The following is a 27,328-nucleotide window of genomic DNA, read 5'->3' on the forward strand; positions in this document are numbered from 1 at the left end:
GTCAGAGGCACTCAAACACCAGATGTGAGATTTCTTACTTCCTAACACATGAAGAATTTATTTTAAGTTGAGAAAGAGTCCAGGAAAAAATGCTGGAGATGGGGCAGAAGGCTCATTCAGTATGTCCTACAGGCTCTCTGTAGTCTCCTTGTCTGTGTTTTCTCAGGCCATCTTTAAAATGCTTTAAAGGTGAAAAGTATTTAATTCCTGCCCTCTGTCCTCTCTGCTACTTCATACGTTTTGGTATCCAGATCTCAGTCTGATGGGAACTAACCTTCAAAACTAGAAGTTTTACCCTTTCGCTTATTTTAAACTGTTAAGATGCTAGGTTAGGGAAAAAAAAAATAAATCCAAATTAAAACCCCAAGAACTCTTTTATCAGGATACAAGCCTTTATTACAAATACCAGTAGTTCAGAGAGGTGCTGAACTGTTGTCATACAGTACAGTAGTAGGACTGGATGAGGAATATCTTGAAGGCTTTCAAAGTTACATAACTGAAAAACAGAAACTAAATACCCCTATTTCTACATAAACAGGAGTATTTCAAATGTCAGTTCTCAGTAGATCAGTTCTTGTGTGGGTTTTAACAAGAACACAGAATGTTACACTCAGCAAAGCATTTGGATGTGCCCGATGACCCAAACTGAAGGCAGGACTTTGAAATGCAAGAAGAGTCACTGAACTATCTGCAGAAATCTGCCAGAGGGGTTCATTGAACATCCTCCCTGGCATTTCTGCGTCCATTTAGCACCAGGTTACAGCTAAACATCGAGTCTTCTATGGCTAAGATAATATGTTGTTAATAGTATTTCAGCAATACACATTTTAACAGCATTTCTGCCCTATTAACTTGCCTTTAGTTACACTTCCTCTAAATACACAGGAGGATTTAATAAGCCACTTGATCATGTATTACACTCCTAATTTAGAATACTACGTTCATAATTCTCACTGAAGTTCTGTTACATTTGTGAAATTATGCAGAAATCTTTAAAAATTCATCTTGAAGTTGTGTTCTTTCATGAAGCTCCGTTTCCTTTTTTCTGGCATTTCTTCCAAAATTAAGCTTGTGAAATTCCTTTTTGATTTCCAGAAAAGATTTGTTTTTTGTCTCAGGAATTATGAGGAAGATGAAAGCAGCAACAAAGAAGCACTCCAGTAAGAACACCACAAAACAATACTGCTGCAGTCCATTCTGAAAATAAATGTGATTGCAACATATTTCAAGTGTAATAGTAGGTTTGAGAAAATAAGCTTTTTGTTTCCATTCACACTTAACATTGCTGCTCAGATATTTTTTAAAAAGAGTCATTCAACCTATGCTTTACCTGTAACTTTTTTAAATTTTGGTTTTTAGATAAAAAACTGTCAAGTGCTGTGCAATTACTGGGTAGACTTTTATTTTAAAAATAAGATAAACCATTTAAGCACTAAAAAATCCACAATCTAAAGAGAAGTCAACATTTGATACTTAGCTGTCACATATTTTAAGATTATATAATTTAAGTTTTTATTAATGTTATTCAAAAACTGTCTTACTGACAGAGCAGAGCTGAACCATGAAGAAAGGACAGGCAGATCCAGATACCCTGATGCATGCTGTTCCTGTGGGTTTTGCTGTCAAGAATATGTGCTAAAACTAAAAATACAAAGCTGGAGATGAAAGCCTATCTTGCCTTTCCTAATAATCTTCTGTTTACAGAACTCTGTCAGTTCTCAGAGGTGTGACACACTGGCCACAGGTACTACCTCAACTTTACTTTGCTATAAAAGCAGAAGGCACTATTAAGAAATGTTTTATCTAGATCTCGGTATCTGATTAAATTTTTCTGGTTTTGATACCTTCTCTCTTTTTTTAATCTGAACATTAACATTGCCCCCCAGTGCATTCCTTTTACTTTTCATTTATCATGTTATACTGGGGTTTGTGCTATGTAAAAAATATGTTTAAGAGGGACTGGATGTAGTTAAACTCATTTGAGGGGCAATGTGCATCCTGGTCAGGTGTTAGTAATGTATAAAGTGTATATAATACAATATAAGCAATGGGAACCTGGGAGCAGATGAAATGGGTGGTGAGACCATTAGGAAATTGTGCTGTGCATACTTACCACTATAAAGGGAAAGAGCATTCCAATTGTGAAGAAACTAATCCAGCTCACAGTCCCTGCAATCATCTGGGCAGCAGGACGTGAGGACTGTACAAATAACTCAGCTGTCAGGGTGTTTGTTATGCCACCTGCGGATGGTTCAAAAACAGAACAGAGAATTGTGCTAAAAGTCCATTTGAGGTATTTCCAATGCTAGAAAAAATTGACTTGTTTTTGAATATGCCATTAGCTGATCTGTTATGATTCCTAACAGCACAGTTCTTAGACTACTACCCTTGCAGGAAGTGTCCCACTAAAACACAGCCCCATTTCAGCAGCACTGATCAGGCAGCAGGCCCCTTCTGATAAGTGTACAACCCCTCTGCTCTGAAGGGCAGAACTAAGCCCTCCTTCTCATGTAGCTGCCCCAGAAGTGTGCATGGTAAGCCTCAGCTGCAGGCTACAGCATGGCCTCACTTGGGTTCCTCATCCAGAGCAGCAGCAGCTGTGCTGCAAAGGCTTCCTGCCTGTGTGACACCCCCACCCCTCCCAGACCTTCCAGCACTCGCACACGCGTTCCTGTGCAATACCTGGTCCCAACCCAAAGCTCAAGATGAAGGCAAACACACACGTCATGCTCATGTAAGGCACCCAGGAGTACAGCTCCTGAAACAGAAGACAATGAGAAGGTTTAGTTCAGGTTTTGATAATCCGGTTTTAAAGTCTGGCTTAACAGTTGTATTTCCTTTTGTATTTTATTGCAACTAAGACCAGCAGTCTTTCATTACTCTTTTACAACTAATTTATGTAACAGTGCTGCTTCAGAGAAATTAAATAGTGTTCATTCAATAATTTTTACTAAATTGTATCATAGAGTTATGTAATTGTAGTGTGGTCTGGGTTGGAGGGGACTTTAAAGCTCATCCCATTCCACCCCCTGCCAAGGGCAGGGACACCTTCAACTACCCCAGGTTGCTCCAAGCCCTGTCCAGCCTGGCCTTGGACACTTCAAGGATGGGGCAGCCACAGCTTCTCTGGGCACCCTGTGCGAGGGCCTCCACACCCTCACAGAGAAGAATTTCTTCCTGATACCTAATCTAACCCTACCCTCTTTCAGTTTAAACCCATTCCCCCATATCGTGTCACTACGTGCCCTTTTCACTCCTTAGTCATATCATGTAATAGGAACGAGTCCTTTAACCTGGTAAGTCAGAGAGAAGGTCAGAACAGTGCACCAGAGCGTCATGAGGACATAACCCCCAATGATAAGGCATCTTCTTCCCACATGGTCTATCAGTAAACCCTGTGGACAAGATACAATCTTCTGTTAATATACTGATCTAATTTTTACCAATATCCTTCAAGAAGAATCATTACTCTTTATACTGGGAGGTAGAACAAATTGCTCCTTACACAAGAGAGGGCTGTGAGACATTCACAAATTCCAGTGCCGAGTGTTACATATGGGATTTTTTCTGCCAAGATCCCAGCTTGTTCAAAAACGTAAGTTGCATAGAAATAAATCTACAACAGAAAAAAAACCAAAACAACCAAACAATGAGGTTTTTCTGGTATTTAAAACATTGTCTGGAAACAAAGTCATGTTCATACTAAACATACAGATCAATATATTTTATATTGTGAGTTACTAATTCAACATAAGCAGCAATAACAATCTATTAAATTCACGTCTAAGTAAACATATTGATATCATAAAAGCAAATAGGATTGTTCAAGTTCCTGAACATGCTTTATATTCTTAAACCAGACACACTGGGATAAGCTGATCCACCTTTAATTACTTTTTCAGAAGAATGTAAAGACAATCATCAAGCCATTCTTTGAACAAGTTTGCATACCAGAAACACAGAAATGAGAAAAAATGAAAAAAAAAAATAATGCAAGGATATTCTTTCCCACCTATCCCATTTCTCTGAGCTTCTCTATGTGGATCCTTTGTGTTAATAAATGGTTGAAAAACAGGTGGAACTTAAATAATTATTTAAGCTCTTTGTTCATATGAAATCTTACAGCATTAATGCCACTGAGCTGTTGGCCCATTGTCATCACAATGACAGTGATGAGCTGCCATCTCACACCACGGTCAGTGAATAATTGCCAGGGTTTCTTGGGTTTCTCCCCATCTAAGGCAAAACATTCTTGCTGGATGTCTTCCATCTCCCTTCGATACTCTGAAGAACCATGAAATCGCTTCAAAGCTAAAAACAGAAAAAGAATAATTTATGTTTACCTATTAACCATAACTCCTGGGAAATCATCCTTCCATAATAACCTGGCTTTTGCTAGGATATGAAAACTTTGCTTTGTGACTTGTTTGCTCCTTGCTGATTTTTCAACATTTTTTGCTGTGGTGGATTTGAAGAATTCTCTGGCATTTCTTTGCTTCTTTTTAGAGGAATATCTGACTTTGAAATATTCACCAAGCAAAATATTTTGTATCTGAACCTCAGACTTTCAAATAGTCTTCTCCTTAAAGGACACTCTTACCAGTTTGAAATGTTTTGCTTAAATTCTAGGTAGATACTGAGTCCTTTGTTATGGCCCTGACTTTAATGTTGCCAGTGGGATGCAGCTAGTGAGCAAAGACAATAAATCCTTCTCCTAAGGCAAATAGAAGTCATTTGGATCCCAAACTAAAATCTTTACAAATGGTCCTAAAACTTAGAGAGTATACAGCATCAGTTCCTTTAAAATCTTCATGATTAAATATATTTCAAGTGACAATTTGTCTTCCTAAGGCCAACAGTAGGACTTTTGATGATCCTGATAGCTAAGTTTCCACTAAGAGTAACCAGCTTGAAGCTCCAGTCAATGAACTTATATTCAAAACAGGATAATAAAGTTTTGTTCATAACCCATTATAGGCTCCTGAGTTCCACAATCCCTTTTTCCATATAAGCTCATTGGAGGAAAAACATGAGCCAAAAAGATGATATAACTGCTGTGTGGATAAAGATAAAAGGAGAATCTGGAACCCAGTATACCCACTGTACCGTTCTGAAGAACAGAAAGTATAGATGCTGGATATTACCTTTGGCACAGCTCAGCTCATCACCTCTGTCAATAAGAAGGTATCTGGGACTTTCAGGAAACCATGGAAGGAATAAAAGCTGGGCAAATGCTGGAACACAGCTGCTGGATAGCAACAGAGGCAAATGCTTTTCTCCACCTAATAATTCTCTGTGAGAAATGTGGAAAAAGAAGGCAAAGAAAAGTAATAATTAGCTATTGGTTACTATGTACTGCAGTCTCTGTTCTTGGAAATTCTAAGTTCCAGCTGGATGAAGGCCCTAGCAACTCCCTGTGATCACACAGGGAACAAAAACAGTGGCGGTGCTATGATACTGAAACACAAATCCTTTGCTCTCAAGTCCTGTCTTGCCAACATCCACTGTCTCCAGCAAGAAATTGGCAGAAAACATGAACTCAGCACAAATGTACATGCTTTACTGATGCTCTTCTGGTGACCCATCTAAACTGAGACTACTTCCCTGAGGAGACAGCACTGATGGCTGGCAGTTGTAGGAATGAGGTGACCCAAGCAGGATTTTCTTCTTCCAGGGGAACCTTGTGTGAATTCTAATGCTACAATGGCACAAGGAATGTTCTGCAATGAGTGGTAGGAAATTGGAGTTCTTTACATGGGAGTAACACAAAACAGGAAATAAAAAAAAGCATTTCTTGCCTCAAACCAATTATTTGTCCTGTCAGAATTCCCCCAGTCAGAAAGATGGAAGTCCCCATGGCCAAGCCACCTCTTAGATGTTTTGGGGCAAACTCCCCAATATAAAGAGGCTGCACACAGAACCCAATACCTGCAAGTAAATGGAAAAACATTTTCCTATCAATCAAAATTGCTTTGCAAAGAGTTGCTAAACCAAAACACATAGGAAATGGGACTTAATTAATTTCCTATTAATTGAGCTGTCTTCAGATTCCAAGCTAAACTACAGAACATTTTCATCATTAACACGTGTCATAAAACCTAAAGGATCAGAAGTAACAATAATTTATCATTCACCATAGTTTATTGATAGTAGGAATAAGAAGTCATTCACCTGAATTTATGCCAATCAAAAACCTTCCAGCAATCAGTAACTCAAACAATCCTGTAGGAAAACTGATCCCCATTAAAATGGAGGCTAGTATTGCTATAACATTATTCATCAAAAGAGCTCCTTTCCTAAAGAGGAGGAGGAACAAAATAATAATAATAATAATAATAATAATAATAATAATAATAATATACAACCACAGAACAAATAAACAAAAAACTATTAAAACAAAAAACCCCCCAAAACAAAAAACAGCACACCCTAACCAGACATTAAGGAAATCTGCAATAACGTGGTTTTTTAAACAGTTTTCCTTTCTGATAATGTGGGGAAAAAATGGGCTTTATACTGAAGAAACATGCTATTTCCTGGAAACCCAGATATCTGATACAACTGCTCATGTTTTTTAAAATGTTTAAACATAAGAATAATGTCTGACCAGGTAGGAATGGGGTCTGTTCATTTAAACACATGAAGTGCAACAGATGAAGCAGCATGTCCTTACTGGCACAAGGGCTGCAAATGTGTCGGGGGGGGATCTCATGTTTTCACCACACTCTGTGTGCATTCTCCTACTCAGATTGCAGTAAATGTAATGCAAAGACTAAAGTCAAAGGTCATAATTCAGGGCTCATCCTTGAAAGTCACATTGGAATAAACTGTAAAATTCTACTAGAAAACTCAGTTTTAAAGTGAAAAAATATGTATGGGCACCCAAGGTACTCTTTTCTCCCACTCTTTTTCCATTTATTGACTTTCCATTTCTGGGGGAAGGTAGGAAAAGCAAATATGTTTCTATATGCCTGCTGCTGCAACTGACCTGCCCAGCCGGATTGCCATGCTGCCTCCAATCAGGGCTCCACACAGGCCTCCAAGGGAAAAGACAGAAGCAATAACAGACCAAAGAAAGGTCAGCAAATTTGGATTTAGTTCCTTGTGATAACGACTACTCCAGGTCTCATTTAAGAACTTGTGTATATGCTGCAGTAGAAAAGAGTGATGAATGTGTAGCATTTTATACAGCCCTACAGCACAGCAATACAAATAACTTGCATCCCAATCCTGAGAACCAGTTCTGGGAGTTAACAAGGCGTATCATCTGACTGGCAGAATCTTCCTTGACCACAAGGAAGACCTTGTGTTTCCTACTCCCCACACACCTCAAAGGCCGCTGAGCAGCTTTGCTTTGTGCCCTGCCTCAGGTACTGCACCAGCAGAAAAACACCACCCTGACGTGCACTGCCACGAGAGAGCTCTGAGGTCTTTCTGAACAAGGAGGGGAACAGGGTGGATGGTTGGCCCTACCGTTTTCAGAAACATCTCAGAGCACAGAGGCCTTGCAACCTAATAAATTTTACCGTCAGGGGACTCATTCTGACACTTGATCTAAATCTCCCTGCCTTAGTGTAATCCAAGAAGTCATAGTAAAATCCCTTTTTCAACTCTAATAATACTCCACCTTTTTTATAGTATTCAGGTGCCAGAACTTTTAAGCTGTTATTCCACATGCTTGGTTTTCTAAAATTTGCCTTTAGAAACTCTTGAACTGACGTATCTGTAATCAGAGGCTCCTGTTCTTCACCTGCAAATGAAGACTACAGAAGAACAAACTCCTTGGACTCTCCCTCTGTTCCCAGCATATGACATGTTCTTTCACAAACAGCTTCTTTTAAGCTTTGTAAAAAGCATACAGTATTGTAGCAAATTTCGTGTTCACAGTTTCCCAAGCAAATAAATCAGCTGGTGGCAAAAAATTACACCCATTACTTTCACAAGATCATTTGCTCATATCCTTGAGTCATCTGCAAAATATGCAGAATCCTGGAGGCCATAGCAAAGAATGCACAAGTAAGAAGCGAAAATACCTACGAGTTACTCAGCCACTACAGATGCAACTGTTTATCTCTCTAAGATCTTTTTCAGTAACCTGTCTTGTGATGGACAACTGTTAACTGGCCTTTCTCCCTGTCACCCAGTGATAGAAAGAATGGGAATGGCTCAAAGCTGTGTCAGAGAGGTTTAAACTTGACATTTGGAGAAACAGTGGGGATACCCTACAGAAAGGGTGGTCAAAGAGAGGAACAGGCTTCCTAGACAAGTGGTCAATGCTCCAAGGGCATTTGGACAATGCCATTAGTAACATGCTTTAACTTTTGGTCAGCCCTGAAGTGGGCAGTTGAACTAGATGGTCATTGTAGGTCTCTTCCAGCTGAAAATGTTCTGTTCTACCCATAATGTTCTGGGCTATTTTAATAACTGAAAAACGTAATACTTATTCAGTTAATCCTTCTAATAATAAAGGTATTTACGTGGCCTATTTGGCACTTTTGTCTGACACAGAATACCTCTGATGGGAGGTACTCACAAACAAATTCACATGAAACCACGTGGGAAATTAACAAGATTCCTTCATATGAGAGGAAGACTGCTTTAGATCCCACTGCGATCACAACAAAAGCACATTTGGCCTCTTGGCCGAGTTCAGAGAGGAAACAGGCCCGTGAAGAAAAGATAAGCTTTTACCTGCGTGGGTGCATTGATAATAGAGACATTGTACCCATACTGAAAGGTCCCTCCAATTCCAACAGCACAAACAGCCAGGAACAAGGTCCAGCTGGGGAGCTAGGGAACAAAAGAAAGTCATGGGCATGAAAAGAGATAGGACCTTGAGCCCACAAAGGTGTAATATCTAAAAGAAAATTATGGTGAAATACATCATGCATTTAGTTTTGAGCAGTGAAAGTATTTGTTTAAAAAACTGCATGAATTCCCAAACACCTGCAGCAGGAGAAGCATTTCAGGCTGGCTTTGGCCATGATCATTAACAGCCTTTAGAAATACCACAATTACAAGTCTCCAGATTAAGTGTATGCAACAAAACCATTACAACTTTTATTGGAAACTGAGTAAATGCTTTTTACATAAACCACACTGCTCACAGTGTCTGTTTTTAATGAAAGAATGCTACGACTGTTTATGTTTGGTGTTAGAGACATAACGACTCAGTATAAGAATTAACCAAATCCCAATTTTTGTGAGTGTCATTTTAACCAGGATGTGAGAAGTAACAATATTTTATTTCCCTTGAAACAATATTTTAAGTCCCTAAAATGATCACTCAATGTCTGCAAGTTGGGAGGTGCAAAGCCTCAGTACCTCAATCACAATAATTTGTTCACTGACAATAATATTCAATTTAAAGTTTATTGGCACATTGGCATATATTTTTTAAATTTTTCAATATCTATGACCTAGTTACATTCTCAAATCAGTATTTACAAACTAAAATTCATAGATTCACAGATTCACAATGTCTCCTATATTAAAGGCACTTCACAGTGATCAAATTTCCCCTTCCTTCATATATAAAGACTGCACATACTTCTTTCGATAAACCTGTACTCCCTGAATTTCTCATTGTAAGGTATGTAGGCTAATTCTTCATCATTTTCATTCTTGGTCCAGTTCCCAGAAATGCTGAGTTATTCCAGATACTGTACTGTATTCTGAAAGAGCTGTCTCCTTCCTAAAGATAATTCATCAAAACTTACTTCCTTCCTTCATGACTGAAATTTGCAAGTTGAAATGGATCTTATTAAAGTAAAATCCAAGTGACATTTCCTTCCGGTTTCCAAGTATAAAAAGTTGTTCTCTGAATGTCAACCAAAGCAATGAATTGAGAGTAGTAAGTAAGGGCTGCAGTGAGTATGGTAGAAAAAAATAAAACTTGATGTGATAAAATACTGCACAGTCAGACCTTTTATTAACCAAGTACTGTAAACCTATTTTGTGTGTCTTATGGCTCTAGCCTGGAATCTAGAAGAGACAGAAAATAAACAAACAAACAACCCAAAATCATTAACATCTATCACATAACTTAGGTTTTGTTATGACAGATCTTTTGTTCTTCCTGCTCAAATCAGCTGGGCTCGTGACACTGGCATGCTGTCTCACACTGGAGCTTGGAGAGAGCACAGATAACAGCCTCACATATTCTGTCAGCTATTGAACTCCTGACAGTTTAGAAGTGTGTTCTCAGAAACACGACACAAAATTCAATTTGTATTCAATGTAAAACATGAGAATCAAGAAACTGCTTTTATAGCTTCCACTTTCTAACACAGCTAGGTGTCTAAGGAAAGCACAAAACTTCATGAATCTAATCATGTAATATATTTCTATTTGAAAGCCAACACGAAATACCCGCACATTTCACATTTGTACATCATTGCTAAAACGACAAACTCCCTGCAGGATCCACCTTCAGAGGCCAGGATGGTTCTGCTTACCTTGCAGGGCGAGCTAGACCCTCTGAGCAGGGGCTGGTGCTCCATTCTGAGCATGGGTTGATTTAGATTTCCTTTGCAAAATTTAGTAAACTACGTTACAGAAAAAAAAAAGGTGCCAAAGAACTTAAGTTACTAATGTATTAGGACACAGCTTTACTTCTGTGTTGGTTTGTGGGTGGTTGTTTTTTTTTTCCCCCGCCCATTGAGACTCTCCTCAACAGTTCAGAACTTTTTTGTGACACGGATGTCCAACTTCGGTAAAGCCTCACAGCAGCCGCAGGGAGCTTTCCCACCTCTTAACACTGTGTACATGCATTGTCCTTCTCTAACTTCGCGCAGAACCCGCACCCGCAGCCTCCCGCAACTAAACACAAGGACGGGCGGTTACCGTGTGCCTGGGTGCCATCCCTCCCTCCTGCCGACCGGAGCTCAGCTCCGCTCGCCACCTCCCCGAGGCCGCCTGAGCTCCTCAGCTGACCGGGATTTGCCTGCCGGGCCGTGCCCGCCCCGCTGCGGGGATTAGGCCGGACCACGGAGAAGAGCGGGGCTGTCCCGGCCCCCTCACGGCCATGGCGGGGACCCCGCTCCGATGCACCTCCCACAGCACCCGGGACTACAACTCCCAGAGGTCCCAGGGTGCCCGGGACTACAGCTCCCACAGTGCTCGCGGGTCCTTATCCGATCGCGGCGAAAGGCCTGGAAGGAGCTGGGCTGTAGCGGCGGGTGCAGCCGCGGGCCCGGCTCGGCCCGGCTTTCGTGCGTGGCTCCTGCGGGAGCTCTCGGGCAGGGCCGGCGCGTCTCGCAGCGCGGATTACGGCGTTGATGTGCGCTTTCTGCCCCGCAGCAGGAAATGGCAGCGCTAGGCAGATCCTGCCACGGTATCCCGGCGGGCTCGGCCGTGGAGCTCCCCGCGGCTCCGGCCGCTGCCCCGGACCGCCACGGCCCGCAGCCCTTAGTCGGCAGCCACGGCCGTCTGCAGCCGCCCGGGATGGTCATGGCAGGGATCGGAAACGACGGCGCCGATGGATCCTCCGGTCTCTGTCTGCAGAGCAGCTTCGACCTGGCCTCCCTGGCCGCGCTCGGGAGCCACAGCGAGGGGCTTACGGTGGCCCCGGTGAGCTCCTTCAGCAGGAGCCGCAGCCAGTAAGTGCCGGAGCCGTTCCCGCAGGGCCGCGGCCGGAGCACCGGCAGCGGGAAACCGCGGCGGGCGCTTTGCGAGGCGGCTGGAATTTGTTTCCTTGTAGCAATGTTGCACTGGTGGGAGGTTAGAATTGTGCTCGTCTTAGGACCTGGAAGCTGGCTGGTGGGGGATAAAGGAGCCTTTTAAAAGGCAAGAACGGTGATCGAGTGTACTAGCATCTTCGCACACTTTCAAACTCATGTATTTTTTTTTTTTCTTTTTGGTTTTTTTTTTGTAAATTTTTATCTTTCTTACATGTGAGCACAAAAATCTTAAATTATTCTATAAGACGTTGAGTTTTGATCACATTTGAGTATGTCCCTGTGATACAGTGTATCGAGCTGGATCATGTGTTGTTTCTTGAAGCATTTGAATTTTAGCAACAATTGGTCTTGCCCCTTGTGGAAAAATAAATAACATAAAGGAGAAGAAATTAGCATGGAAGAAGTTCAGAGAACTGAGCAATTACAGCCGCCTTTGACTTCCTTTGGAACAAAGTGGTCATTTATTGTTCCAAACTTTTACTCCCTTCAGAGCTGGTGACATACTGTGACTGTTGATCTTAGCTGATATTTTTAAAGGGAGGAAAATATTTGAAAATATCAGTGTAATCAGAAGATACAATTTGAAGCTAAGTAACTGTTTTTCTTTTGTAGTGTCTCTGTGCGATGTGGAAAGAAGCATAAGCTAGAAGAAGAGGCAGAAGGGTAAATTAATTTGTCTTTTATAGCCTGAAAAATCCTGATTTGCTTTTTGTTTTGTAAAAGATTTGAGCACATCTCACCTACAGTACAAACAGGAAGGAAATCTATCATTGTTTCCATTTGGAACTCTTCCCTTGAATTGCACATGAGCCCAAATGCATTTCTGTTACCTAATTAATTGTGTGGCACTGATTCTCCTGAGTAGGTACTCACATTTTACTAAGAGCAATGTACATTTATTTTCTTTGTTGAGGTTGCATTGCCATAGTGTGTCAAAGCTGCTGAAACACGTTTTGTGTAACATTTGTTCCTGTAGAATGCCACATTTCTTTTTTGACAATTGTAAACTTACTTTGTTTCCTAGCTGTCCTGTGCGGAAGAAGAGACTGACAGGAGCCAAAAATTGCCCTTTGAATCCCAACACTGAAGAATGGATTCTTTGTGCAGGTCAGCAGGCAGCTGGGGAGGTAGCAAGTCAGTATGGTGGCAGCGGTCCTGAAACTGCCATGTTAGAAATTCCCTGTGAAGAAATGGATCAGACAATGGGGGAACAGCAATGCGAGGTTGCTCGCAGGAAACTTCAGGAAATTGAGGACAGGTAAATGCAGGGATTGAGTAGCCTGGCTTTGCTGAGCTTTCCCTTTTTTGGTGGGCATTTAGGGGTAAATCTAGCCCTTAGCAGTGTGATAACACTGCTGTAAATCTCAGGTGAACCTGCTGTTCAAATGATTTCGTTTTAGGCTGCCTATGGTCCTGTGAGTCTTTAGGCTGATAATGTGATCTGAAATTGAGGGTGCTAGAGCAGGAGATGCTGAGTAAATAGCACCCTGCTCACAGTCATTGTGCAGCTTTAATACACCATAATGGGGTTTAGTGCTCTTCTGTGAGCATCCAGAGCTCAAATTCCAACAGTTACCTGCTCAGACTTGAGCTCAGTTTTTTTCAATCAACCGCAGCTTGTTCTGTGATTAATACTTAAAATAGATGTGAATTTGTCAGTGTAGAGAGTAGCATGAACCAGAGAGGTCTCTCTGCACATATGCAGTAAGGCTGAGATTCTTCTTGCTGGTGGTGTGATGTGGGGTAATGGGGTGGCTAAAGACAGTCTACTGTAGTCATTTAATAAATTTCCTATGCATTCTGGCCCTTGAAAGATTTCTGGGAATGGCATGTGTATGTATCAGTTGATTGCAGTTGAGCTGGTATTCCAAAATATCTAAAATGACCACTGCAGATGATAAGAAAAGCCAAAAGTTACAGGAATTGAAAAACAAGATTGTTTTGTAGATTATTCCATAGATGATGCATGAGGAGAAGCAAGGTGCTGTTAGACTGTTATTTTTTTCATGGATAAATCAGAGTAGTGAAGTATGTCTCTGTTATCTGTTTATGTCTGCCTTGGGCCCCTTGGAGGATTGTTCCCTGTTCCCAGCTACTCTGCTAAATTTTCTATAAAAGGTTTACCAAAATCAAAGGAGATGCTTCCATTTGTTCTAAACGCTTCAACAACTTGTGCCAATTTAATCTCAGAAACTGGTGCAATGTTGTGAAAAGTGAAACACTGTTTTCAGTACCTTGGCAATCATTCTCAAAGCCCAGTTATGGGGAATTGAGAAGGTAAAGCTACTGCATAGCTGAGACTCACCTGTGTAATGTGACTGAATGGTACAGTTTGCCCTGGAGGGAATTTGTTTATTTTCTCTCAGTGTATGTCTGCACTGACAGGGCTGGGATAACACAGAGATAACCAAGCTAGCTCAGGTACCAGAAGTGGCATTGCTGCTCCAGTGGCTTCTGTGGTAAGAGTCCTTCTCAGGGTATTTTGGCCCAAGAGAGGCTCGTGTTAACATGGCCCTGCTGCTTCTGGTACCCAGCCTAGGTCAGAGATCTGCACAGAGCAGAGCACGTAGATGTGACTATAGTCTGCAGTGGATGTGCCTGATAACAGTATGCTCAATAGTGTTTATCTCCCTCTTCCCCCTCCATTCCTAGGATAATTGATGAAGATGAGGAAGTTCATGCTGATGGAAATGTTAGCAATCTGCCCACTCTTATCCTGTCAGATACCCTTAAAAAAGGGATGAAGAGGGATTTTGGTGAAGTCCTGACAAAGAAAATAATAGAATCTATGTAAGTTTTGGAGGAAATGGTGCTATGTAGCTAACATGTGCAAATGAAAAGAGAGACCTCGTTTCATGTTTATGGAGATGTCCTTAATTACTGCATGATGCAGCCAGCATTGTATAACAGACCATTCACCTGGTTAAAAATGGGAAAAACTGTCCTAATGTAACAAAAGAAATAAGTGTAACTGTAGTGGTCATCAAGTGTCTGTTTGGTACTCCTCATTTCTACAGATTGAAATTTGTTGAGTGAACCATTGTAAGTTTTGTTTTTATGTATATGAATTTTCAAAATGAGAAGGTCCTGAAGTGTGACCAACAGTGGTCAAGTTTGGTGCAAAAAAGAGAGAAAATACAGGGTTAGAACTAGAAATAATGGAACTGGTTAGGGAAGAGGAAATTTAATAGGGGGGAAAAAAAGGCTTATATTTTCTGGAATACAGTTCCAAGCTAGCTCAAAAGATGACGATACAAGTCTTCTGCATTTAATAGATGTGCTTTGAGAACTTAAATTTTACTGAAACTCCATCCTTTCTAGGAGCCGTCCTTCTATGGAGCTGGTGCTTTGGAAACCTCTTCCTGAATTTATGACAGATAAACTGAAGTCTGTTTCTGTTAAAAACTTCAAGCAGCAAAGTACAGAAGGGTGTCAAGCTAAGCAGCCATCCCCAAGAGCTCCTTTTGACCCACAGACTGAAACGTTCCCTGGATCGCAACAGACTGCCATGTCTCCAGATCCATATGCTAGTTTGGGAATATCTGGGTGTGCAGAAGAAGAAATGGAGTTGTAGATGCCAGATTTTAGACTGGAAGTGGTGAGCTTCTGATGCTTATTGTTGGTGGTTTTTTATTTTTTTTTTCTGGTTTGATGTGTGAATCTGAAGTTTTATTATTTGGTTTTTGTTTTCTTACTAACCATCATAAGGACATGGTTTGGCCAGGAAACACTCTTAAGATTTCTGTGTTCCAATCTGTTAAATATTCTTACTTTTACTGAAAAGGTAATTTAGAGGCCTTTGGAACAGGGAAGTAGCTTTCCATCTTGCTTAATGGTGAAATACCCTCTTAATTGCCCTTGGTAAAGTATAAAATCCAAATACTGAATGTAACTGTGGCTTAAGCCACACCTTTCTCTTACTGAGCCATTAAGACCGGTGCACATACTATGCTTGGCCATTTGGTTTAATTTGAATTACAAAAGGGTACGTAAAGGAAGAAATACCTAGTAATCTAGTATTGGATAGAAGAGCAATTCCTCTGGTAGTACAGCTTTTCACACCATTTTGTGTTTGGACTTGATGTAAACTCAAATGTAGAAATTGTACAATCTGTGGGGTGGTAGGGAAGGAATGTTACAGCTGAGCATTAGTCTTTGCTTTTTAGAAAGTAAAGCCGGTGCTTATAACTTGCAGGATACCTGCTCACTTCAGTCGTCTTTGGTTCATTGGCTTCTAAATTTTATTTGTGGGTTTTTAATGTCCTCCCCAAACAATGCAAAGTCTGGAGAAAAGTGGTTCTCAGCAAAGAGATTCACATTTTACATTGTGCTGAGATTCTTTTGATGCATTGAGTCGGAAAGTCAGTTGAAGACAGTGTAGCTTTTGATGAAATGAATGGCATCCTTTAATTTGGATAAACATGGTAAATAAATCAGATACCAGGGAGCTGCTTGCTGCCATAAAGAGGGTCAAATGCTTGATTATTGTCTGTAACTGAGTCCCAGCCTTTGAGACTGCTGGCATTGGTGGTGAAGTAAAGGAGATGCCTGTCTTCTTTCTGAGAGAATCTAGACTTAAAATTTAAGCCACAGTATGTGCCAATAATGTAGTGTCACATTTTTTTATACAGATGTATGCCAAAAGAGTTTTCTACCCTGAGCAGGGTGCCAAGAAAAGGAATCCACAATTGCTTGTACCTTTTCTCAGTGCACAGCAGTTCCTTATGCTTGAGGTTCTTTGACTTGTTGAAGCGTTTTATCTTTTGTTCGTAAGTCCTTGAGCTTTCTCAGAGATACCTGAATTGAGGCTTTTCCTAAGAAATTCCTTTCCAAGTAATAGGTTCTGTTCAGAGTCCTACATCCCAATCTGGTTTTGACATCTTGCTGACATGAAGGAGCAAGTACACAGTAATGCAGCTGCTCACATAAGAAAATCTACTCTTCCTTTGCACAGCTGAGATAATCTTTGTGATGATACTCCTTACTGTTGAATAACCCATAGCTGAAAGTTTAAAATCAAGCTTCTCTTTTTGCAGTCATCCTTTATTTCCTTTTGGTTGTTCAGAAGATATCCCTGTTTGTTAAACCCTGTTTATCTTGCTGCTTTTGTTGAAGGTTGTCTGAAATTTCCTGTCTCTTGATAAAACATTTCAGAGCTTCACTAAAAACACTCCAACATTTCATTAGGTATTACTCTGGAAACCAGTATGCACCTGTACTTATTCTGGAAGGTTTATTAAGTTGAAGAACATGTGCAGTGTATCTTGTTATAATGTCTAATTTCATTTCAGGGTCTGCTATAAATCTCTCGCATGAACTGTGCAGAATTTCTTATGTATTATTAAGCTGCTGAATGTGCTTAAAACCTACAGCCTTTGACTCACTCCAGTGTCTGAGTAGAGTGTAAAGCAACACAGTTTGGAGAAGGCTGTAGTCACTGCAGGTAGAAAACGTGGTGCCTCCAAGTAAGGAACTGGTTTTCAGCTTGCTGGATTATAGTAAAAGTTCAAGGTTGGAAGTATTTTAGGTGAAAGCTCTGAATCCTAAATAAACTGAAAAGAAAGAAGGAAAAGTTCAAAAATGTGATGAAACCATCTCAGTGACACTAAAATTGCAACAGAAGATGTAAAAAATTGTAGGAGGCCTAAATACATCAAATGATGCAGTTTTTTCCTCTTAAAACCACCAGATTGCATATCAGATTTGCAGAATAAGAAATTGTTGTAGATGGCTTTTAAGCACACGTTTTTTCGTGCTAGGTTTGTACCAAAGGTTGTCCTTCCTCTTAATTCAGTGTCGATAGGGCATCACTGACCTGTTACCTGCTATCTAAAACAAGAATATAGTGGTGCACTATTGACAAAGACCATGAGATGGAGAAAAATTGTCTTAAGAATTTTGCTTTGACAGAAAACATTTGCTTTCATTTTTTCACAACGCATTTCTGCCCTTGTGAAAGGAGACAGTGGGGTTGATTAAACTGATGGAAGAGTGGGAACCAACTGTCAGGAGCACTGAGCAAGGTCCTCACTACAGCAATCACTTGCAGAGGGTGATTGGATGAGAGATCAAGCTGTGGGCATTTACAGACTTCTGTATTTGTGAGTTTCATTTGTTGTTGTCTTCATTAAAAGACTTTTATTAATGCTGTTCACAAACGGGATGGCAGATGCGATGCAGTATTAGGAGAAACCTTATTTTGAAATACAGAAGATGCGATTCTGGTCTGTCTTCTCTTGGGACCAAATCACCCTTTGTATGTCAGTTTTCAATAAATTTTCTAAAATATTTTTTAGATGGCTGTTTCATTCCTGGTAAGAGTGAAAAAACCTTGGGAGCCTATGTCCAGTCCTTCAGCTGGACAGTAAAGTACTCTTCTGGCTTAAGGAGATTGAATTTAACTATGTCATCTCAAAGGCATGTCCCTTTTTTCCTTCACAGTATTCAGCAGGACAAGGGAAGGCAACAGCTGGGTAGAATAAACCTAAAGCTGCCAGAAAGGAAGAGTTGTTTTAATTCTGTCACAACCCAAAAGCCTCTGGCAAAGCAGTAGGGGTACCAAGAAGTGCTGCTGTAGTTTGTGCTTTCAGATCTTTCATTTTACTTCAGAATAAAATTATTCAGAACTAAGCAAGCTAGGTATTATTAAATTGTAAAAAAACTTGAGAGTTTTAAAACAAATTCAGATTTTAATAATTTTGTTGGAGTATAACACTTTGCTTTTCTGTTTACCATCTTCTGTTCAAGAGTTTTTGAAACAGCTGAAGGAAAAAAGGTTGGCGTGGTAGACCAGTATTGCCTTTGCTTTTAGGACAGAAAAATAGCACTTCCAATTTGTATTAAAAAAAAACAAAAACAAACCAGTCTTTTCTAGGCAGGGCCAAACATTGACTTACTTATATTGTCCCTTGGGCAATGGTGCTTCAGTGCAGAGGAAAGGAACAGTGTGAAAGCCAGCCCATGTAAGATTGTGTAAGGTTCTCCTGGCTGGCGGTTGTGAGGGGGGTGTGGCTGGGAGGTCATAAGGACTGGAGGAGTATCCCAGTTACGGGGCCAACCCTGTGGTGAGGTACAGAATTTATTTTGGTATGGGCTTGGAACTGGACTTTTAGTTATTCCAGGCCCTGTGTCTTGTATCAGTTAGCTAGAGCAGATGTATGGCTTCTGTCATGGATCATTTATGTGAACCACAGCGTCTGGATCCCTGTGTCTGAGCCAAGTAGGACTCCAGGAGACTGAGCAACTGGAAAGCAGTAGCCTGCAGGAAACATGCTGCAATGATGAAAGCTGCTGCCCTCTGCTACCCTTCCCCTGCTGCCCCAGCTTTGCCTGGCTTTAGTTTAACTTGGCATCTCTCATCTACAGGAAGAGCTCAGATTACAGATCCACAGTTCAGAGTTTAGATTCTCACACTTTAATCTGGGGAAGTTCACAGTAGTGCATTTATTTAAAAACCCCCCTCAATCTGCCTTGGTAGCACTTAGTGGACATGATTCTAGTGGAAAATACTAGTGCTTATTGGAATTCAGAATGGTATTAGGCTTCTAGATGCCAAACAAGGACTAGTTCTGTGTTTTTAGTGGAAGAGATCTCAAATATTAACAGCTTGTCTTGGGCCCCAGTGCTCGTAGTAAGTCAGGACAAAGCATGCCAGGATATAACTGTTAAGTTGAAAAAGGGGAAGCAAAACAGTGTAAAGACCATGTTCTTGAGCATTTGTCTCCTGTGCTTAACAACGTTGAAATGGTAACACAGCCCATGTTCTAGTGTGATGGAAAGGACACTAACTTCTTAATAACACACACACTTCTTAATAACACACTTGTTCCTTGGATTTTTTTAGCCATTGAAAATCGCTTGCTCGTGGTTGCCACGAGGGGCTGGGGCCCCGTGGAAGGTGGGCGGGGGCTGCGGGTGGGGCCGCTGCTGGCAGGCTGGCCCTGCTCGGGAGGCACGGGGAACAGACCCTGCCGGGAATCATCTGCTTCACCCCTGGCACTGCCCTCACACTCCACCCCGGACACGGTCAGTATGAAGTGCCTGGGGAGAAGCCAGGAACAGGCTGTACCTGCAGAGACTCAGTCCCAAACATCAAGTTCTCAGGAACACACACACTTCCTGCAAGTACTGCAGTACCAAACAGAGCCACTTCCATCAATTACTATGTTTACTCACGTATTGCACTACTTAAGAAGGGAATTTAATGTCATACAAAGTTCCAATAATGCTAACAAAAAGTAATGCAAAACTACAGATCAAATCCTCTCTTCTGTTTTGTTTTCTGGACTCGCAACAATTTATTTGATAGTCTTGCAGCCATCCCTGTTCCCCACCTTGAAAGTAAAGCAACTTATTCTCTAACTGCTTGGATTTTCAATCTAAATTTGTTTTACTATACACCTGTAATCTTTACTTCTATCTACCATTCCGACAGAATCCTTCATTACAAACTAGGTTACCCAAGCTTGTAATCCAAAGCAGTCCTATCACCTTTAATATTAGTGACTGAAACACCTCTGGTTTTCTTTCCTTTCCTGCCCCAAGTTATTTTTGCCAAAATTGAATGCAAAACATGAAATAGTACTGAAACCAACAACAGCTGCACCAACACCTGCAACAGCTCCCTTAATTTCAATATAAAATTTCAGTTTCTTCTGCCTCTCCAAGTCATTTTAATATTGTAATACTGGAGCAAATGGACGTGGACAATGAGGAGTTGTGCTGTGGTATTTGAAATTAGCTCCTGACAAGTTCATTTGATGCTTCAGGATTTCCAGTGGTAACACAGAATCTGCAACCTTTTTCACACTATGCCTGTCTCATACCCACCTCCCTTTGGACTGAGCATTTTGGACAGCATTGCTGGCCACCACAGTGCCACCACTGCCATGACTTCTGAATACTCAAAACTTGAAGCTCATGCCACCTGCCTGCCTTATAGAGGCTGAAGGTCTTGCTCTAGTGGCTCTGGCCTTCACACAAACCTCTCTATCACATCCAGTGCCCCCAAAAGGAAACTGAAGCATCCAGCTGCAGACACCATATGAGCACTGCTCATCAATGCATTGTGGCAGGATGAGACACCGAGAGACCTAAACTTAAATTCTCCAAGGCCCAGATACTGTCCCCTCCCCACTGAGTTCTGAGGCACAAAAAGGTCAGTGAGCTGCACTGCATTTTAATTGCAACAATACAGTTAAATATTAAATGGAGAAAGCAACTCTACATAGCAAATGGAAAAGAAGCATTTAGTGAAGCTGTAAGACTCAGAGATTATTAAGGTTCAGCCCAGTTGTCAATACATGAATATCCCACTTAAGTTTTTGGTGTTAAAATTTTAACCTAAAACCAAAACATTTTCGGGTTCATACAGAGTTAGCAAGTTACTGAGAAATAAACCTGCCTCTCTCCTAAGCCAACACTGATTGGGGGGAAGCCAGGGCAGGACAGAACACCCCAGGCTTTTTCATACCATCACGCCATCTACTAGCATGGGTAAAAATTAGCAACACTTTTCTGAATGGACTTGATTTTCCCCACACACACCCCTCAAAGGGGCATATGCTGGTATCTTGCCAGGACAGTTATCCAAGGGGAGTTAACACTACCAGGTTAGACACTGATGAGCTGGGGAAAGAGTTCCTTGGCAAAACTATCCTCCCACGCATGGTCAGTGCCAAGCAGAGACGATGTATCACTGAAGGGCGACAGGGATCCTTCATACCCAGAGTCACTACAGCCATCCAACAAGTAGCTTGAGGCTTCAAGATTATGACAGGAAGAAAGCAGATGAGAAATGCCCAGTTCAGGCATGAAGCTGTCTACAGGTTCCTTCTTCACAGACACTGGGACCTCAGGGATAGCCTTGTCGTCAGATGAAGAGAGATTTTCTTTCTCAATTTTCACTAGCATATTGGTTTGGTTGCCCATTTCAACAGGAATCTCCACTACCAGGGGTTTTGTATACACGTGATCAAACCTTATGAGTTCATTAATGGCTTCCAGCTTAGCTGATGGGGACCCCAAAGAGGGAGACAGGGCGGTTGGTATGGAATTTGTTTCTCCAGAGATCTCTTCCTCCAGCTTTTCCAGGCACGTTGACTCTGAATCAGCATATCTGAGAAACATCTCTGGGTCCAGACTGTCCAGAAAGCCCAATAGGAGATCAGACTGCAAAATGAAATACTATTTTAGAAGGACAGTTTATTACTGTTACAGCCAAACACCAAACACGGCATCTATTAAACCCCATGTGGAAGTTAAAATACACTAATGCAATTACAGTTGCTTTCCCAAGAACAATGGTTAATGCAATTACTTATCTTGCAGAAATTCACAGAATCTGCCAGGTCAGAAGTGACCACACTAGATCACATCTGGTTCAACTTCCCTGCTCAAGCAGAGTCATCCTAGAGCACATGGCACAGTATTGCACCCAGATGGTTCTTGACTATGTCCAGTGAGGGAGACTCCACACCCTCCTGGGCAGTCTGTTCCAGAGCACACTCATTCTTTGTCCATCATACACGCATTTGAGATTCACAGCCACTATTAGAAGCTCCTTGAGATCTTGTACCCATCAAGTAAAAACACCACTGTGCCTGCCAGCTACACAAAGCATAGACCAAAACCTGGCTTAGGCAGACCTGCACATGACCAAAGCTGTGGGGGGCTGGGTTTTTTCATGTGGGTGTTGTTGAACTCCTGTACTCACTGGATACAGCCTAACAGCTGTTCTGAGCCACAGGTATGACATTCCAAAACTTGGAAAACAAACCAACTGTAAATGGAAATCATCACATGATTTAACATCAGAAAGTTATAACACTAGTCTTAAACCTACAGTGGTTCCAAATTTCATGGACAGTTTGTATAGGACTTGATGCTCACCTCAGAGTCTGAAGAGTCACTGCCACCAGAATCCATGTGGAAACTATCAGAAATGGTGACTGCTGGGCCTGCACCTGCTGCAGAGGAACACGTAGTCTGAGTGCTGCGGACTCAGCGGACCCGGTCACCAATCTAATCTCATCCACCTGGGATTCCTTCACAACCTGTACCAAGACAAAAAAACTCAGGTCACTGCAAATGTTCTTGCAGGCAGTACAGGATGTAATCTTGAAGATCATAATTTTTCTGCAAAGGTTTCCATCATTAAATTCTCTATTTACTTGTTCTGTAGAAACCTGAAGGTAAGACCACTTCCAAAGTTAACTGAACCTACCATATACTTGCATATTTCTTCTATTTGCCACTTTGAAATGAGAGCCTCACCCTCCCCACCACAACTCCTGTTCTCATGAGACACGCCTATGTGACTATAACAGCTTCTACTTCACTTCTATAACAAGACACAGAAAAGCAGATAAAACTGTCTTAAAACAGCTTGGAACTAGTCAGCTTTCTACCTCCCACACTACGAGTGGCACCCATTTCGACTTGGCAGCTGCTGAGTTTCAGGAGAGCCTCCATTTGGAGGACAAAGGTATTTCCGGCATATCCGTGCCGACAGCACCGAGGTTACCCCGGGAGGGAGCGGGCCAGCTCTGCCCAAGCAGGGGGCGGACACAGCAGCAGCGCGGCTCACCTGGAACTTGTCACCCTCCTCCTCCTCCGTCTTCAGAGCATCTAAACCCAGGCGGCAGCGGAGCTCCTGGTTCTCCCGCACGAGGTTACACGTCCTTTCCCGCAAGAGCTGGTTTTCCCGCAGCAGCTTCTGGTTCTGCAAAGAGCCGTGAGGCAGGGAGACCGCTCATTACCACGTCCTCCTCTTCCAACCCCTTACCTCCCCCAGCCCCTTACCTCCTCCTCCAGCTCCACCACCTGCTGCTCCAGCTCTGTCATCCGCGCCTTCTTCCTGTCGCGGGCACTCTGGGCCGCCACGCGGTTCTTCAGCTTCCTGCGGGGCAGAGCGGCCATCAGCGCGACGGGAAAGCCGGAGCCTTCCCACCCACCGCTGCCCCCCACTCACCTGCGCAGCGCCTTCTCCTCCGGGCTCAGATGCGTGAGCCGCTGCCGCTTGCGGGCCGGCTTGCGTGGTCTCCATGCCCGGGAGGCCGGCGTCGGCTCCTTCCGGCAGGACAACAGAGAGATGCCGGGCAGCCGCGGGGCCGGGAGCCTCGGCCGCTTTGCTGGGGATGAGGAGCAGCCGCGGGGCCGCGGCCACCGGGCAGCGCGGCCATAGCGGAACGGGGAGGACGGCGCACACGCTGCCCGGCGTCACCAGCGCGGCCGGCTGCGCCCCGCCCGCATTTCTACCATCGTGGCTCTCGCTCATTGGCTGGGAGTCGTGACGTCACGGGCGGCCGAGCCCGTGATTGGCCCGAGGCCGAGAGCAAGGGGAGAAGCGAATTGCATCAGACAAGGGGGCGCTCGGTGGGGCGCTGGCACGCGGCGGGGGGCGGGGCTAACGGGGGCGGGGCTTGCGGAGGGCGGGAGGGGCCGCGGGTCTGGGGCCGTGAGGGCCGTGAGGGGCCGCCCTGGCTGCCCGGGCCGTGCTCGCCCGCGGTGGCGGTCGCCAAAGTTGAGCAGTGCCTTGAGGAGGCGGTGAACCGGGCCTGGCATGGCGATGCAGCTGAAATCTCTCTCTGGTCTCCTTTCCGGAGCCGGTCTGTCACAAGCAGTCCTAAGCAGAATCCTGGGGAACACATGTGCCAAGAGTGGAGCTGTAGCAGATGCCATGAGAATGGGCTAAAAACGGGCTAAGAAGACCGTAAAAGCAGTGAGGTTAGTGATTGATGAGTGGAAGTCGCAGGAGATTGGGCAGAAATCCCTCAGGGGTGTCACACCGCTGCCCCCAGCCTGTTCCCGAGGAGCAGCAGTGCTGTGTAAGAAGTGAAGTGAGCATTTCTGTGGTGTCTGACGAAGAAAATCACCCTGCCGCGATGGGTTGGTGTCAGATCTGATACATCGTGGGTTCAGACAAATAAAAGTTTTGTAGGTAGAAAGCCTCGAAATACTGTGCCCATGGGGGAATGCAGGTGTTCAGCAAGCTCCCAACAGCAGCGCACAGCCATGCAGGGCAGCGAGGGTGTTTGAGCTGCCGACAGCTCCGTGCCTGAAGCTTTCCAAGTTTCCACTTGTGACAGTTGCCAACGACCTGAATAGTTATGAAATGTCGAGACTTTGGCTGCTCACAATTGTTTCTGAAAGCCGTTTGTACATTGATTTTAAATTAGTTGAGATGTTAAACACTAAAGGAAAAACATGAGCTTTAGAAGATCAAAGACACTGGTGTGCTGGTTTGGCATTACTCCAGCGTTGGAGTTCTGCCAGGCTTTCATGATACAGAGAACAAACTGCATTTGTAAGCTTGTGTTTGTTCTTTTCTTATGCACTGCAGCATGACATTGAGCTAAGGCTGAAAGTTCATCTTTCTACTTTGACACCTTTGTGAAAAATATGGCAATTTTTCGATAAGCCTTTTAATCAAAGTGCAAAAAATTGTTTGTTCTGGTCCTGCTAAGCCCCTTAGATGCTGGCCATTGAAAACTATCTGCTTCTCTTTTGTGTGTCTCTTCTGGATTTGGACTCATGTTTCTTCTGTAATTCTAATTCCCAATTTAAAGTGTTACTGTTTTCTACCCAAATGTAGGTTCAGTATTAATAACTGCTTCAGATTTCAGACATCCATTTCAAGTTGCCCTTACCTGCAAGAAAACTGTTGAACAGCTGCCTTGCATTGCTGATTTGTAATATTTACAGCTATACTGGTGAGATCTGATTTATCATGCTACGTTTTGTCATAAAGATATCCAGATGTCTTGGTATTTTGACTGAAGAAAAACCCTAACTTTCTGTCTGCAGGTGATTTAATTTTCCTATTCAATTTTATATCGAACCAGAGCCCATGTAAAGCACGTTTCCTTTTGCAACAAACACTTGTGATCATGAATAAACCACAGAAGTGCAGGGACATACATGCTAGTAGTGGTGCCTGAGCTGCTTTGCAGCGATGTGTAACCAGACACAAAAGTGGAAGCTGCCCTTGGCACCGGTGGTGTCCATTGTTACTGAATAGAGTAAGGGCATCCATTAGCATGTCTGGTGTTGGCAGTAGTAGCTAGCAAAAGAAGGGCATGACACCCTGCATTCTAGTCCTGTTGAATAGTTTTAGTAGTACTAAGACTAGCTCTGGTGCCGTTGCTGAGAATATATTTAGGCTCACAAATATTACGTTACTACCATTAGGATACATAAAGAGTTTTATTAAATATATGCTTGAGTCACTGGGTAAAAGAGTGCCAACGAAAAGGCCCGTAAAGCTGGTGTTGCACTGTGACACCCTTCCAGAGAGTTTTAATGAAAAGGCTTCAAGTTTAATTCTTATTTCCAGTTTTTTTCCCCTTCACTGTTTACACATTCCGGTCTTTGTATTTTTCTTTTTTTCAGTCATTGGATTTAATCCTGTGATCCGTGTGACTCAAGAATGCTTCTCACCCTGCCTTTCACCCCGCTGGGGAGTTCAGCACTACCACCTAGGATGTGCCAATGAGGATACTCTTGGCTGTCCTGCCAGAAACGACATTAGTTCCTGCTAAAATAACTTTATGTTCCAGGTGGCCCACCCATCAGAGGAAATAATTTTGTTTAACGAAGGTGGAGAGGCTTTGCTCTTGTGTAATATCAGATACAGAGAAAGAAATGTGTGTTGAATGTTATCTACATATGAAAAAAAGGAGGGAGGTAAAATAGAAGAAGGGGGTGTAGAGAAAAGATTAACTGACAATCATAATCTGAGAGAGAGATTGCTTTGCCAAATGTATGTCTGAAAATATTTGGAAAGTGGCCCGGGCCCCCAAGTTCTTGACAGCAGCTGGAGTGTTCCCATACCTGTATCAATAGCTGATTAAATGAGAAGAGAACCTGTTTTGCACCCTAAAGGTTATTCAAAACCTGTAAAGTATACTCATTTTGCTTATTCTTAAATTTTGTCATTACACACTGGGATTCAGGAGTGCATCTTTCAGAGTTTTAGTGCTCTCAGTCTCAGGGCATATGCAGAATCTGTATCCTCTGGCTACTGCATGGAACTGCCACCCTGCCTGAAGCTCACCTTGGAACTTTTTTGGGCAGTTCAGTTCCATTGCCCACATTCAAAGAGGTTGTGCCCTATTCCAGGTTTAATGGTAGCTTAGTAGCAATAAATTTCAATGCAGTACCTCGGAAAAAGGGAGATGGGAATCACACTGCCCAAAGGCCAGTTGTAGATGCATGTGTAGCAACTGATTAACTTGATTTTTAGACAGTGTGAACCTGCATTGTGGCCTTCCTCTGTAGTGACCCCTTTGCATCACAGATTTTTTGGCAACAAAATCATCTCATGTTTCACAGCTTCTAACATTTTGTGTCTGTCATTCCTTTTTTTATTGTTACAGAATACAAGATGGGAGATTTTTCTTAAAATGATAATGATATATTGTCTTTTAAAGAGTGATAACAGTAAATTTGAGATCAAGCAATCTCTATAAAAGGCTCAGAACGTTCCTTGCATCTCCATAGTATCTTTTTTCCTCTGAATTTCACTTGCATTGTAATTCCAATCTGCTTCATTTTTAGACTCCTCTGAAACTCGAGAATTCATTGGTCTCAGGCAAGACCAGAAATTAACAAATGTCTATAATTTTGTAGCAGTTGCAATTTTTTGC

The 27,328-nt window shown here is 42.5% G+C and overlaps 3 protein-coding genes and 1 long non-coding RNA gene across 11 annotated transcripts; 2 read left to right on the forward strand and 2 right to left on the reverse strand.

Moving 5' to 3' along the window:
• Positions 1–371: 371 nt before the first annotated feature.
• LOC104688638 (solute carrier family 2, facilitated glucose transporter member 11-like) lies at positions 372–11,044 on the reverse strand. Of its 7 annotated transcripts, none has more exons than XM_019285289.2 (13): positions 10,846–11,044; positions 10,458–10,528; positions 8,692–8,790; positions 6,989–7,149; positions 6,172–6,296; positions 5,799–5,928; positions 5,145–5,293; positions 4,124–4,311; positions 3,506–3,616; positions 3,294–3,395; positions 2,683–2,758; positions 2,114–2,241; positions 372–1,197 (listed from the first exon to the last, which is right to left on the reverse strand). In XM_019285289.2, exons 2-13 carry the CDS (start codon positions 10,509–10,511, stop codon positions 979–981), a joined length of 1,542 nt encoding a protein of 513 aa, XP_019140834.1. In that variant the 5' UTR covers positions 10,512–10,528; positions 10,846–11,044; the 3' UTR covers positions 372–978. The 7 variants fall into 7 exon arrangements, with proteins under 7 accessions (XP_019140834.1, XP_010396558.1, XP_039417137.1 ...); XM_010398256.4 differs by having other exon boundaries at positions 10,458–10,547; XM_039561203.1 differs by lacking the exon at positions 10,458–10,528.
• Positions 11,045–11,147: 103 nt separating this feature from the next.
• Positions 11,148–17,976, forward strand: CCDC117 (coiled-coil domain containing 117). Of its 2 annotated transcripts, XM_010398479.3 has the most exons (5): positions 11,148–11,600; positions 12,294–12,344; positions 12,706–12,939; positions 14,334–14,471; positions 15,003–17,976. In XM_010398479.3, exons 1-5 carry the CDS (start codon positions 11,308–11,310, stop codon positions 15,253–15,255), a joined length of 969 nt encoding a protein of 322 aa, XP_010396781.3. In that variant the 5' UTR covers positions 11,148–11,307; the 3' UTR covers positions 15,256–17,976. The 2 variants fall into 2 exon arrangements, with proteins under 2 accessions (XP_010396781.3, XP_039417141.1); XM_039561207.1 differs by lacking the exon at positions 14,334–14,471.
• A 1,854-nt stretch (positions 17,977–19,830) lies between these two features.
• Positions 19,831–23,958, reverse strand: XBP1 (X-box binding protein 1). Its single transcript, XM_039561335.1, is given in 7 exon segments — positions 19,831–21,851; positions 22,572–22,655; positions 22,658–22,735; positions 23,269–23,403; positions 23,484–23,580; positions 23,653–23,748; positions 23,750–23,958. Coding segments are annotated over 7 exon segments (1,257 nt in total). The 3' UTR covers positions 19,831–21,293.
• A 192-nt stretch (positions 23,959–24,150) lies between these two features.
• Positions 24,151–26,549, forward strand: LOC109144436. Its single transcript, XR_002045208.3, has 2 exons — positions 24,151–25,487; positions 26,073–26,549. It is a non-coding gene; the product is annotated as an uncharacterized LOC109144436 (long non-coding RNA).
• The last annotated feature ends 779 nt before the right edge of the window (positions 26,550–27,328 follow it).

Source organism: Corvus cornix, chromosome 15, assembly GCF_000738735.6.
Source record: "Corvus cornix cornix isolate S_Up_H32 chromosome 15, ASM73873v5, whole genome shotgun sequence".
NCBI classification, from domain to species: domain Eukaryota; kingdom Metazoa; phylum Chordata; class Aves; order Passeriformes; family Corvidae; genus Corvus; species Corvus cornix.